Source organism: Oncorhynchus gorbuscha, unplaced genomic scaffold (assembly GCF_021184085.1).
Source record: "Oncorhynchus gorbuscha isolate QuinsamMale2020 ecotype Even-year unplaced genomic scaffold, OgorEven_v1.0 Un_scaffold_177:::fragment_2:::debris, whole genome shotgun sequence".
NCBI lineage: Eukaryota > Metazoa > Chordata > Actinopteri > Salmoniformes > Salmonidae > Oncorhynchus > Oncorhynchus gorbuscha.
The window spans coordinates 34944-50000 of NW_025744901.1; the positions used below are offsets into that span (position 1 = coordinate 34944).

General features: G+C 44.6%; 1 protein-coding gene across 1 annotated transcript; it reads right to left on the reverse strand.

Moving 5' to 3' along the window:
• Positions 1-3776: 3776 nt before the first annotated feature.
• Positions 3777-13794, reverse strand: LOC124017314 (sodium/hydrogen exchanger 1-like; the record flags this gene model as incomplete). The annotated part of the gene is made up of 7 exons (XM_046332569.1): positions 3777-7308; positions 8474-8555; positions 9654-9755; positions 10323-10446; positions 10739-10915; positions 11826-11896; positions 13705-13794. Coding segments are annotated over 7 exons (1041 nt in total), but the record flags the coding sequence as incomplete, so codon positions are not given.
• Positions 13795-15057: the final 1263 nt, after the last annotated feature.

The following is a 15057-nucleotide window of genomic DNA, read 5'->3' on the forward strand; positions in this document are numbered from 1 at the left end:
TATAGAAAATAAAATATTTGTATTATTGCAAAGTACACATTTGCAAATCACTGGAGATCAATTAGCTGACATTAAAACAGAAAGGGAACAACAGTGAAACTAGTGCCACACATACATCCCCTGTTACACTTGCCATGCAAAGCCTGTGTGACCAAAAACCCACGTGCGTATTGCTCTTGCTTTAACGTGAGTTTTTGAGTTAAAGGTATCGCTTTAAAAAAAAAAGGTATTGTTTAAAGTGCTTTTATCAATATGGTGCGGCAAATTGTTACAGTCTCAAGAGGTAGGGAAAGGACGTCCACATACATTGTCCTGCGTTGTTCATCACTTACGTACCAGGCTGCAGTATGTTTTGAGTAAGGAGTTCTATCCACACGTGCACTTCAGGAGTGAGAACTGAGAAGTTTTTTTTTTTTTTTTTAGACAAGCAAATCCCTTTGGACACATACAAATGATGAGTGTGGGATAATTTCTCAAGTCCAGCCACCTGTCGATTCTCAGCAGGGGGAAAAGAAAACCAGAAAGCTCCTTTACCCTACGGCCAGTAATGGGTCAGGCCATAATAAGCATCTGACATGTTGTCAACGGTCATAGTCCTATCGAGGTTGTTTTTATACCCCTGATCTACTGCTCCTCCTACCCATGTAAGGAGAACAATCTTTTTGTTTTTAAATGACACTAGTTTGGATGAAAGCATTTGGTCTCTAATGTCAGTCTAGTTCGGGTCCAGTTTGGTAACCAACCACTTTAAAAAGCATATAGACCCATGTAAAAGCACATGAAGCAATATAAAGCTAAATTAACAAATAAAGCACATGGACCCAATGTAAATAGTGTATGGACCCAATTAAAGCATGTGAACTGAATATAAAGTAAATGAAGCAAAATGAAGCACATTAGCACATTGTAGAACACATGAAGAAATACAAAGCAAATTAACCCAAATAAAGCATGTGAACCGAATGGTAAAATCACATGTAGCAACAATTATACAAACGCAAATAAACACACGAACCGACGTAAAGCACACAGAACGCAGACAGAAACCACAAGCGTGGCCAAACTTAAGTCCCGTAGAACATAATACCCCTGCTCGTTAGGATTCCATAAGCACACTTCAAAACGAGGCAAGAGAATTCATACAGACATAGCTTCAACAAACCATCAAATGTCTTAAATAATTCAGCGTGGAGCCGAGAAAAGACAAACATTCATTTGCATTTGAACAATTAAGAAAATGAGTGAAGCAAGACATTGAAGCCACTTATAAAATGTTCACCTTCCTCTGCTTTGAGCAGGACATTTCCTTCCCTACAGGAAATATTGAACAAAGGCTGCTGCAACGTGACACATAGCATTGTCATACACCAATTCATCTCAGAGTCCCGAGACAGATCGTATGGCTTGAGATGTATTTGTCTGCATGGGACCACAACACAACGACGCAGAGAGTGATACAAAACACACGGCACGATTTTCAGACACACCAACCAGGGGTTGTTTCGATACGAAAACATCTGTTTGGATGGGAAATAAAATCTGTGTTTAAACTATTGATGCACAGTATGGTTGGTGAGAAACACTCGGACTATGATTTTAAGACAGCCTACATGTACTGGGCAACTACACTGAACAAAAATATAAACGCAACATGTAAAGTGTTGGTCCACTGTCTTATGAGCTGAAATAAAAGATCCCAGAAATGTTATATACTCACAAAAAGGTTATTTCACCTCAAATGTTGTGTGCAAATTAGTTTACATCCCTGTTAGTGAGCATTTCTCCTTTGCCAAGATAATCCATCCACCTGACAGGTGTGGCATATCAAGAAGGTGATTAAACAGCATGATCAGGTGCACCTTGTGCTGGGGACAATAAAAGGCCACTAAAATGAGCAGAACACAATGCCACAGATGTCTCAAGTTGAGGGAGTGTGCAATTGTCATGCTGACTGCAGGAATGTCCACCAGAGCTATTGCCAGAGAATTGAATGTTCATTTCTCTACAATTACCCACCTCCAATGTCGTTTTAGAGAATTTGTCGTCAGTACGTCCAACCAGCCTGACAACCGCACATCATGTGTATGGCGTTGTGTGGGCGAGTGGTTTGCTGATGTCAACGTTGTGAACAGAGTGCCCCATGGTGGCGGTGGGGTTATGATATCGGCAGGCATAAGCTACAGACAACAAACACAATTGTTTTTTTTATCAATGGCAATTTGAAAGCTCAAAAATACAGTGACAAATTCCTGAGGCCCATTTTTTTTTTGTAGAGGTATCTGCGACCAACAGATGCATATCAGTATTCACAGTCGTGAAACCCATAGATAAAACAGCCTGATGAATTGATTTCAATTAACCGATTTCCTCATATGAACTGCAATTCAGAAAAAATCTTTGAAATTGTTGCATGTTGCGTTTACATTTTTTCCCCCCGTAGAAATGTAAAGATCTGTCTTCTAAACACTAACGACAACAGTAGTTCCTCCTTTACAGCAGGAAACCATCGATGGTCTTTAAAGTGGTGGCCAGATAAAAGAGCGCCGGGGAAGCCTGGAAGTCAACTGCTCTTCCGCACTACAGTACAAGGCTCGGACAAATGGAGCTCAGAAACGCTCTCCAAGGATCGTTTCCCAAGCTAAAGTTGACTTTCTCTGGTTTCCCTTATATAACCTGTTTCGGGAACCTTGTAAATGTCATGTTTAAACTCTATTACCTTTCTGTGTCGTTTAAATAACAATACAATGGACGGAAATCAGCCAGGGAAGTATCAAATGTCAATCATTCCGTAACACTTCATTTTAAACCCCTATCTCATCAATAAGACCTTGTCCTCGTCGAACTCTCACAGCCGAAGCAGCCTGTCCTTCACAACAAGCTCTGACATTTCAACACCTAATTCAATTTGTTTTAGTGAAGGAGGTGAGGTGCTTTAATCTATTTCACCTTCCTGGACTCAACCAACAACTACCCTCAACTGCAATGCCCATGTGGGGGAATGGGGACATGACAGGGGTGACCTGCTGGAAAGGAGAACAGTGCACACACACACGCGGTGTAGTACTGTGTGCGTGCATGGCGACGGTTTATTAGTAACACGCCATTACATAGTCACCCGGTCCTCATGTTTCCCTCTCTACTGTAACCTCAGTAACCACCGTGCTGACAGTAATAGGTGCTGAGAAAACAGGAGATGAAAGTAAACAAATACACTAAGCACCTCTTCCTCACCTTCCTCTCTCTCTCTCCTCTAAGCTGTATAGAGACCTCTCCCTCTCTCCTCTAAGCTGTATAGATCTCTCTCCCTCTCTCCTCTAAGCTATAGAACTCTCTCCCTCTCTCCTCTAAGCTGTATAGATCTCTCTCCCTCTCTCCTCTAAGCTGTATAGATCTCTCTCCCTCTCTCCTCTAAGCTGTATAGATCTCTCTCCCTCTCTCCTCTAAGCTGTATAGATCTCTCTCCCTCTCTCCTCTAAGCTGTATAGATCTCTCTCCCTCTCTCCTCTAAGCTGTATAGATCTCTCTCCCTCTCTCCTCTAAGCTGTATAGATCTCTCTCCCTCTCTCCTCTAAGCTGTATAGATCTCTCTCCCTCTCTCCTCTAAGCTGTATAGATCTCTCTCCCTCTCTCCTCTAAGCTGTATAGATCTCTCTCCCTCTCTCCTCTAAGCTGTATAGATCTCTCTCTCCCTCTCTCCTCTAAGCTGTATAGATCTCTCTCTCCCTCTCTCCTCTAAGCTGTATAGATCTCTCTCTCCCTCTCTCCTCTAAGCTGTATAGATCTCTCTCTCCCTCTCTCCTCTAAGCTGTATAGATCTCTCTCTCTCTCTCCTCTAAGCTGTATGGAGACCTCTCTCCTCCCTCCTCCTCTAAGCTGTAAGGAGACCTCTCTCTCCTCCCCTAAAATGTAAGGAGACCTCTCTCCTAACCTGCAAGGAGTCTCTCTCTCCTAAGCTGTAAGGAGACCCCTCTCTTACTCTCTTGGCATAAAGTGATAGCACACAGAGGTCAGAGAGGGACAAGGGTCATTCTAACACCAAGGTGACAGCCAGCAAACTAGGCCACGGTCTTGGACATCTTAGGCTTCTCTAGTTGAGACAGTTACAGACTCCAGCTAAAGTTGTCACTCATGTTACAAATCTAAGATGGTTATACAGTAGGTGGGACGAGGGGTTGCTACGCTATTGAATCAATGTTAGGTGCAATTTACTTTGCACCTAAAAGTGGTTGAATGTCCCGTTGAGATGTTCAGATCGATGAACAACAGTAATCACATTGACAATATAGCCAACAGCCTTTTCAAATCAAATGAGTTACTCCTATTGATCCTAAGGCTTGGTGTAGAAAAGAGAAGCAATGCACTGTATACATAATACCTATACAACCATATACTGTACATGACAAGGTTTTCATAGTTGTATACAAACCCTAGATTAGCCTTAGTTGTGCCGAGCAGAATAGGTGTTGGCTCTTGCGTTCAGATGTGTATTTGCTTACAACTAGCATTGACAAGATCACATCATGGCATATGCTTTAAAAAGGGCATCGTTCAATTAAATGGTTATAATCAATATAGCGCTATACACATTTCACACCAATATACTGCATTGAACTGCTACTTCTGCCCATGCCTGTATCGCCAGGGCAGCATTTTAAATAACATGCAAACCTCGTTGGGCATTCGGTGCTCGCGTATGTGACCAAGCGTCTGCGTAGCCAAGCGCTAAAATGGAACTTGGCTCCATTGGTCGCCCTGCAAGTCCCCTCCTTATTGGATATCAGGAAGACACAAACCCACGCGAAAGCAAGAAAGACAAAACGAGGAGCGATTAACTAGGGATAACGAACTGAAAAACTAACTAGGTTTCCCTTTTTAACTGTGGATTCATCGGAGTAGTGATGCACGATTTTGACTCCGGGTCAAAAATTCTACCATGAACCAGCTAATAATCGGACCGTATGCATGTCAGGTATAATAACAACCCGATGTCCATCTCCTAGGATAAACTAGCTAGCTGGTTAAATGTCTATGAATTTTTAATGTGTGTTTCGACCTGCCCCAAATTAACATCGTTGGTTTTGATATTTTAACCTGCGTGTCATGATTGTGTCTGTTGTGGATTGACAAAGTCAACATCCCTGTGATGGTGGACGCGTAAATATATATTCTGGGCCATTGAGGTGGTTAGACGACAAAAGATCTGTTCAGTCCACCCACATATCCTTCACAGTGATGCCTAAAACTCCAAAATGGCTATGGAACACTACATTTTCAAAAGGGGAGTGCTAAAAACCAAATGAGGAACGTTAAACCGGCAACGGGGTCTTTTAAAAATGTCAAAAATACTTGATGTGAATAAGGTGCAAAGAGAGAATAGATCAGTCATAAAATGTGACTACGGACAAGAGAATATGGAGAAAACCGCCACAAAATGGTTCTGAAATGGCCCATACTAGAGCCTTTTCTTAAAGGGAACTTGTAACATATCCTCCTGAGACCCAACTATTCATTTTTGTCCACTCTCTTTGACATGCCACTGTGTTAAGTCCTGTTGTAGGACATTCTGGGTTTATCCAATGATATCACATGGGTGGGGGTGTGGCCTAGATAACGTTCTCTTCCTGGATTTTCAAAATGGCTGCCAACACAATTAGCATATGCTGTGGTAAGAAGGTAAGTGTATGTATTTGTGTAATTGTCATTTTTGTGAGTTTGAATTGAAATTCCTTCTAGTAAATATCTTAGAAAGAATGTGGAAGGTTTTCAGAGCAGTGTAACCATTTTTCCCCAAATTCAATACGAGTTTTTATAAATGCCCTCTGTAGTAGACATCAGGATGTGACAACTATGTTTACCTACTGTACCCATTAACTGTAATATACATGTTTCATATTTACTATCAACTTTTTCTTTATGTCCACTACAGTGCACAATACAAATTTGTCTTTGTAAATTATTTGAACTCAAAACAGTTTTTTTGGCTGGGTGCCAGGAGTATAACAGTATTTGCTGTGATTTTAGGGATCGGCTTCTATAGGGGAGTGAAGTCCATTCAAGATCAACAAATCTCTTGGTGTTGCATCACAATCCTTCTTGTATGTAAATTATCTTCTACTGCACAGCATACACATCTCAGCGATGCTGCCGATTTTGTATGTTCGATTAAAATAGAGAGGCGACGCTTTAAACGGCGATGTAACATTTCCAAGTGTGGCGATTGACACATTCCTTAGACTTAGGGTCTCCATAGGCGAGGTGGTGAAGAAAGGGGTTTTGACTGTGCTAAACTCGACAGACATTACAGTGTGAAGTACATCCAGTGTACACCACGTAGAACCCTGACCAACTGAAGGACAAACGATGACAAAAGACAACCACATAAACAACAGCCTCATATCAACCCTGAAATTAAAAACATGCCGTTTAAGAGGTGAATTGTGTGATACAATGCACCTAGTGAAAAGGGGTTTACTCTGTCTGACAAAAAAAATAAAATGAGGCCAACTTTTCTTGAAAGTAGAAGACCGATCGTAAACGTTATGAAGACAAAATGTGGAACATCGTCTGTGACTAAACCAGTCCAACCCTTTGGTAACGCATAATTATGTTCCCCTGTCTTTAGGGATAATTCCCACCAAGCCCAAGATCAGCCAAGGTGGCGACTGCCTTCCTATCACTTAAACAATTTAGTATCCTTTTCTCTTTTGGTTCATAAATCAAGTTATGTCCCAAGTCCTTTCTTAACAGTTTTGGCTTTATTTGTTCCTCAACCAATGGGATAGCAAACTCAAATGAGGTGGTGGTGGAGTGAGAGGAGGTGGACCTTTCCCCTGTAGTGCCCCGCTCATGGGGAGGAGCCGCTACAACCAGGCCCCTCCCTATTCCTCGCAATGGGAGGAGCTAGTTGTTGTTTTTAGGGAAGGAATGGTTCATCCTCCTCATCCTCATTACTGGGTCCCGGGTCACTCAGACACCTCATCAGCCCTGGGTTCTTGTTGCCCCCCTCTTCCTCTCCCTTCTCTCCTTTCCCGGCCGGCTTCATCATCAGACCTCGATCCTCATCCCGGTCAGCCCCCTCCCTCTGACCCAGGCCCGTGGCACCCTCCCTCTGACCCTGGCCCGTGGCACCCTCCCTCTGACCCTGGCCCGTGGCACCCTCCCTCTGACCCAGGCCCTGGCCCGTGGCACCCTCCTTGGAGAACTCGTTCAGCATGTTGACAGAGTCCGGGGACTGGGGGGAGGCCAGGTCCACCTGGATGGTGGGGACGCCGTCTGAAGACGCCTTGATGTTGTAGAAGGCGTTGGGGTCTGCGCGGGGCAGGCAAGGAAAGGGTTAGCACACGGTACATTACTCCAAAACGGGGGAGGCCAACCCGAGCGCACGTTGAGGAGGCAAACGTGTAACGTCGCAGATAGAAATGTCACGAATTGAGCTTACTTCATTCCCATTCTACACGTTAAGTGTATGTGTTTGTTCCATGTAATACCTTGAATTTCTGAACGTTCCACCTGGCATGGCTTGTTTAGTCGAAGCAGGTGTGCTAGTGCTGAGCTGGGCTAGAACAGCAGGCTGACACACTGTGCCTCTCTACGACTCGGGTTGGCCAACCCTGACTAGAACAAATACTTCAACTGTTCCGAACAAAAATAGACATACAATACACATTCACAAAAAGACTCACATTATTATTTATTTTTTTATGCACACTCATGAACAGACAATTACACCACAACTGTGGAGCTGCATCATGCCGTAACCTGATCATGTCAATCAAATGTATGCTAGAATCATGGGTATCGCATTGACAAATGGAAGCGAGCAACATTTACATGCATATACAGTAAGATTGTAGCCGAGGCCATTGGTCGCCACAGCCCATCGCCTTCTACACTCACTAGGACTGTACTACATACCTGGAATTACTTTGGCCCCTCCCTTCTCAGCTTTCAAACCACTGCCTACAATGAAACCAAGCGCAATGCTGCTTTACATGCCAACTTACACATGCAAACATATTTCCAGTCGAAATACCATTAAAAAGGTGGAGTAGCCTACTGTATAACAGCGTAATATAATAGTGCAGATAGCGTCATTAAACATTAAACTGTACAATCTTGCCAAACTAAGTATACTACGTGTGAAGTAAACGGGTTCCTTTCGACTCAAAACGACATCCAAATATATTTTTTCAAGTGATAAAGTGCAAAAGGTGCCCAAAAGGTCCTCGACGGAACAAGTTTCCTTCCATCATCTTTCCTGTTGCTTCAAAAGGAACCTTGCAACAACTGTTGCTTCACACTACTAAGCCAAGCCACGCTAACCTGGTTACACATCCACCATAGTTGCTGGAACCATGCTGGAAATGGACCATTTGAATGGAAATATCAGCGCCAGACCAGTAACGGTAGAGGGATGGCAAAATAGTGTAAGAGGGGAGCGTCAGAGTGTGATGTGGGTGTAGGATGGACTCACCCGAGGCCAGTCTGGCTCTGCACATGGTGGGGGAGTCAGGAATTGCGCCAGGGACTGTGAGGTAGTTACTCATCTCTGTCATCTGTTCACAGGCACACACAAGCAACCGTTTCAATATACAAGGGTTGTGGGTTCGAATCCCACATCAGACACACGTAGTGGATACTGTATGTCGGCGACTGCCAGTCACTTTAGATTAAAGCATAGCGCCGTACAGCCATATTACTTACAATACAATAGGATACGTTGTCCATTTTAATGGAGATTATTTTAGTGAGGTCAACTATACAGAAAGAAATGCATTACAGCAATACATCCAAACACTAGATAGGCCTACACCAAATCAATACAACACAATATGACTGGCAATATCATAAAGCCCAACCAAGACACCTCCTGAAGACAAAAGTGCCATTAAAAGTTTGACAGGTCACTAAATTGTGTCTACCGGTCTGTCGGGATCAGCGTTTTCCTCAGCTCTACGGTGCCCTTTAAAAAGTTCTATTCAATCAAAATGTTACTTCATTTCCTAAATAAAACCATTCTGCTGGGATCAGCAGAGTCCTCAGTCTACAGTGTCCTTTTTAAAAATCTGTTCTATTTAATCAAGATGTTACTTCCATTTTCATTACATAATTAGATTCATAATTCATTGCAAGTTGGCCGTTGGGCCACAAGGCTGCATAAATGAATCAGGAACTGATTGTGTCAGGCAAATTAATTGAATGGAGGGGGTGGGACACTGACTAAATCCATCAGTTAGGCTAAATTAATGTGAAGAAAGAAAGTTTACTACTGCGAGTAGTGAGAGAACTTTGTGTCTGGTTGTCTGTTGAAGTTCTCTCTATGTCTGGGGGAGTCTTAGCATGGCTTCCAAAACTGATTTTGCCACATTTCATCGTTTCACCCAGAAGAACAGATGTTTTGACCAGATCAAAAGAGCAGCGTTTGGCCACGTGGGCTTCCATCCTTAATCCCACCCTCTTTCAGAAAGTAGGCTGCTTGGACCAGTAACTTTTGGGAGGATTGCACGTATCAGTCTATTTTATGTAACGTTTGCCCATGAGGTGATAAAAATAGTTCTATTGAATTGGTAGAATTCCAGACTAAGTGAGCACAACAATGGTGAACGCAGCGTTCAATCTGGTTTAACCAGGCTAGGAGAGTCTGCTGGTCTTACCTTCTTTTCTAGCTCGATCAACCTCTGCTTCTTCAGGAGGAAGTCGTTCCATCCGTCCTCGAAGGGATCGGCCACCAGAGTGTGTCTGTTGTAGGAGCGCAGCTGGAGGGAGAGACAACACACACAACTCACACTATGGGGACAGGAATGCTATTGAGCTAGGATCACATAATAATAATGATAATACACTTTCCAGGCACCAGAGTGGATCTGTTATAGGAGCGCAGCTGGGAGGAAGGAGAGACAAAGCACATTCATTCAACTCGCACCACGGGACAGGGAGGTCTCGTCTAGGACCACACAGCAACAATGCACACTTGTATTCATAACCATACAGGCTCACGACTACTTCAGTACTATAATATCTTAAGAGATGTTACCTTTGACAATACTAATGAGGACATGACAAACGAAGCAATGTATGTAAAATGTATGCAAGCATGACTAAGTCGCTATGGATAAAGGTTTTGCTAAATTGTCAAATTGTCTTCTCTTTGCAAACAGAGTGAGCATCTGAATTCCTACATTACTAGCCGAGAGCATCCCCCCCCCCAAAAAAAAATGGATCTGATATCAGCTTTGCAGTTGCCCTCCTAATGTTACCCCTCAGATGTCAATGCTACCCCTTACCCCGCAAGAGGGTAAATCTGATCCTGGATCAGCGCTCACCCTCTGGCGGGTCTTCTGCAGGTTGCTCCTGAGGATCTTCCTGATCTCCTCCTCACGGCCCTTGGTGAACTGAGGCAGGGCCCGCTCTGCTACAGGGGGCGGCAGCTTCTTGGGCTGGATGTTCCTGGGAGAGAGTATGGAGAAAAACAAGAGACACATTGACTGCGGCTCTATGGATAACTATGGTTGCTGTTGGCCATTACCAAGCTCTAACTCACTTGGCAATTACTTCCTGTAACATTCACGAGAAATATTCAGGCACATTCTCCCATAAGTTATTTACAGGAAGTCATTTATCGTTCAGCCTCTTGACTTTCAAACCTCTCTGGCGCTCGCAGACAATGTGGAAATGGCTATTCAGTGTAGCGCTGGTGAGCTAAAAGGAGCTGGAGGAGGAACGAGAGCGGAGCACTCACTGCATGGAGACCTGCGAGGGCACGGCGGAGGGCAGCTTGACGCCCCCGCCACTCTCCACCAGCTCGATGGCCTGCTTGAACTCCATCTTGTGGTAGAAGGCGATGAGCTGCGGCTCCTTGTAGCGCTCGCCCGCGATCAGGCACTTCTTTATGTACTTCTTGTTGAAGCGGTTTAGCCTGAAGGGGAGAGACGAGAAAACAAGTCAACCTTCGAGTCCTTTTATCCAATTGCCTCCATGTCTTGTTCCCGCCATAGTACACAGCCATAACCAGCCTCATTAAAACCTTAAAGGTTCATTGATGAAAAGCTCTTGAATATGAGTAGAACACACACACACACACACACACACACACACACACACACACACACACACACACACACACACACAACACTAGGAGACCGTGTTGCCACTGGCAGGAACACACACTGTGAAAACGGACCGCTGTTTTGATCATAACGCCCTAAAAAAGGAGGGACTCTACACCAGAGAGATCGATCCAGTTAGACGTGGTCACGCTCTAAAGTCTGTCCGGAACGGAATCCGAACCATATGACAACTGCCGGGTGATAAACGGGCCATACAGAGACGTCTGAGCAAATCCTATACAATGGTTCTCTTGAGAGAATAACTGCCACATACAATACCCAAGGGCTGTTCAAACACCATACTGCTGTGGGTAAATACTGCATAGGGAAGGGAAATGCACAAGATGATTCAAGTCCACTCGGTTAGGAATGGCGACGCTATACGATTGCCATCACATTCTTGGATTCGGTAAGGTTTCATTGAAGGAGAAAGCCATCTGTTCCGAAAGATAATCCACTTAAGGTGCTTAGCTGTCACTGCCAGCGGCCGAGGGATCGCAGCGTCACCGCCACGTTTACGGAGTCAGCCTTAGGATCTTTGTTAACCCTGTTAAAACACAAGTCAAAACCGAAGGAAAATCGGCAACAAGCCGAGATGACTGGACTGTGTGGTGGAAAGGTGTCACGTTAAGGGTCTTAACTTGAATGTTTTTATACTGTGAAAATAAAATTACACAGCGCTCGTCACCGTGACCCTTTAGTCCTTCCTTTGCTACCTACTTGTCTTTCCAGTGGTGATGGCCGTAGTGTCCACAGATGTCCTCAATGCCAGTCAGCAGGTGGTCCAGGAACTAGGGGGAGAAAACAATGCTTACATCTAAATATTTTTTTAAACTTTTTAAAAAGTGTAACCAAGCCTAATCTGTTACTACTTTTTCCTGTCTCTTATTATATGTAAATAGTACAGAGAGAGGTATATTTTCCCATCATAAAGGCAACCATTTTGTCCTTTTTGGGATTTTCCCCTAAATAGCCTTTTCTCCATGGAGATTCTCTCACTTGCAACAGGAATTAGCCACAATCTGGCCAATAGAGAGAGCATTAGGCCGAGATGATGTCCACCACACTCACAGATTGAAGCAGAGAAATAGGCACTGGCAGATGACGTTCGGTCGGTGGTCAATTCTGTTCCTGTATTTGGATTATGGCCACCGCTGTGACAGTTCTGCACAGGGACAGTTTGACATGCGGAGTTGCTATGGGAACAAGACGTTTTGGTCGTGCCACTGAATTTATTTTACATTTGCATCAAAATCGACGCGCATAGCAATGTTCTTGGGCAGCGAAGGGATTTTCTTGACAGCAGTTTCTGCATCAGTTCTATCACTGGTCGAAGAAAACGTTCCCATTTCTCGCAATAGTACTTTATAATGAAAGCCTCAGGCAAGGTGACACCACAATAGGTCAGGGTCAGCCCCAGGTGCCAATTAGTCAAGAGATTCTTGAGTAAAACAACTGCAGCCTCAAATATCCATTCATCGAACAACCTACTGACCAATTTGTGAGACCACAAACCTAATGGTGCTGACACTAAAACCATGAGGGACTCTACCCGGCTCTAAGATGCCCTCCTCTACTCCTGGTGCATTCCAGGAGTCCTAAAACGGCTCGGTTGACTTCACATCACTGCCATTTACAGTGGGGAAGATGCTATAAGCTGGTAACCGGGGCGTCTAGCCTAGAGCGCCGGTGACTCATCGCTCCTCGGTGCACCAGAGAGCCAACAGAGCCCCGTAGAGACACTGTGTGTGTGTGTGTGTGTCGTGACATTATTCTGTGGCTATTATTAGCAACAATAACTACCGAGAGACGGTGTGCCGTGCTGCTCAGTGGTCACTCAAGGGCAGAGAGAATGACCAGTAGCATCAGAGGAAGCCAGGCCTAAAGCAGGGGGATTTTACTTGCCACAATCTGGCAACCAGGGTGGATGAGTCGGTGGAGACCGTGGAGAAGGAGAGGATGGTCCATTGGGAGCCATGGAACAATGCAGGAAGTTTAATTAGTCCGAGTTAAGAGGAAGCAGGGGAATGCTGCTTTCCAATATTAAAACCTCAGCAAGGCAATGTCAGCAAGACAAAATACATTCCATTAATGGCCAGTACGGGGGAAGGGCAGAGCAATATTTGGCACTCAACATGTAATGACAGTACTGTAGTCTGGACAGATACTGCATTTGAAAGTCAAAACATCCCGCAGATTGAAATAACCAAATAGTTCATTTAACCACAGCCATTCATGCAATAGCCCATTTTAAAAACAGAAAGCTGGCTCGATAATTACGGTGAACAAGGACAGCCTTGCAGTGTAGCTTCAGTGAGTTTCTTGCTCTTGTGCTGCGAATTTCATAACCTGACCAGGGCCTGTCGGGCCTGTATTTATAAAGTGTCTCAGAGTAGCAGTGCAGATCTAGGATCAGTTTTGCCATTTAGATCATAAAATATCAGCACTCTTACCAAGAGACGCTTTACGAATACGGGCCCAGAGCTCGTATATCCCCAGGAGGAAATGAACTTGTCTGATGGGTGGTTCAGCTACAGAGGAGGGGATAGAGAAGGAGAGGCCAGGATGTGAGGGGGTTGATGGTGGTTTAAAAGGTCACCTGGGTGTGGATCTCCTCATTGATGGAGCGCTTGGCCTCCTGCTTCTTCTTCACGGCCAACAGGTCCACCAGGGGTTTGATAGTCATGCCCTGAGAAGGGGAGGAGGAGAAGAGAGGAAGAGAAGAAAGGTACCATTTGAGATCCAAAAGAACAAGTGATAAATGTCCATCTTTAAACACTATGCGACACCAGCGACCCGAGAGAAGCCTGTAGATGTCCATTTCAATACCTTTCATTCGTGTGCATGTTCGTTTCCTCAGTCACTGCACAGAGAAGCACTGGCTACGGGCAGATGCACACATTCACACTGAGGCGATTTGCGATCTAATGCATATTGATTAGGTTGTACCAAAACATGCCGTGCACACACACACACACCACACATCAGGGTCGCCCCGAGCATTTTCTCTCTTACAGTTTGTCAGGAGTTGCTCAAAAAAACTTTCCTCTTGGATAGATGCAGCAGTTCAGGTGGAAATAAAATGCTAAAATGCATCCAATGTCCTCAAACAATTTAGCAGTCAAGCGACATTTGCATTTAAATGAGACGTGCTGGGAAACGGTATTATCAGTGCTGGTTAATATACCACTTGGCATACTGGTTCAAGCAATCCCTTGTATCCTGTTCCAGTGTGTCTGTTTGTTCCAGAGTGTGTGTGTGTCTGTCCGCTCCAGTGTGTGTGTGTCTGTTCCAGTGTGTGTGTGTGTGTCTGTTCCAGTGTGTGTGTGTGTGTCCTGTTCCAGTGTGTGTGTGTGTGTCTGTCTGTTCCAGTGTGTGTGTGTGTGTGTGTCTGTGTGTGTGTGTGTGTCTGTCTGTCTGTTCCAGTGTGTGTGTCTGTCTGTTCCAGTGTGTGTGTGTGTGTGTGTGTGTGTGTCTGTCTGTTCCAGTGTGTGTGTGTGTGTGTGTGTGTGTCTGTCTGTTCCAGTGTGTGTGTGTGTCTGTCTGTTGTGTGTGTGTGTGTGTGTCTGTCTGTTCCAGTGTGTGTGTGTGTGTCTGTCTGTTGTGTGTGTGTGTGTGTGTGTGTGTCTGTCTGTTCCAGTGTGTGTGTGTGTGTGTCTGTCTGTTCCAGTGTGTGTGTGTGTGTGTCTGTCTGTTCCAGTGTGTGTGTGTGTGTGTGTGTGTGTCTGTCTGTTCCAGTGTGTGTGTGTGTGTGTGTCTGTTCCAGTGTGTGTGTGTGTGTGTCTGTCTGTTCCAGTGTGTGTGTGTGTGTGTCTGTTCCAGTGTGTGTGTGTGTGTGTGTGTGTCTGTTCCAGTGTGTGTTGTGTGTGTGTGTGTGTGTGTGTGTGTGTCTGTCTGTTCCAGTGTGTGTGTGTGTGTGTCTGTCTGTTCCAGTGTGTTGTGTGTGTGTGTG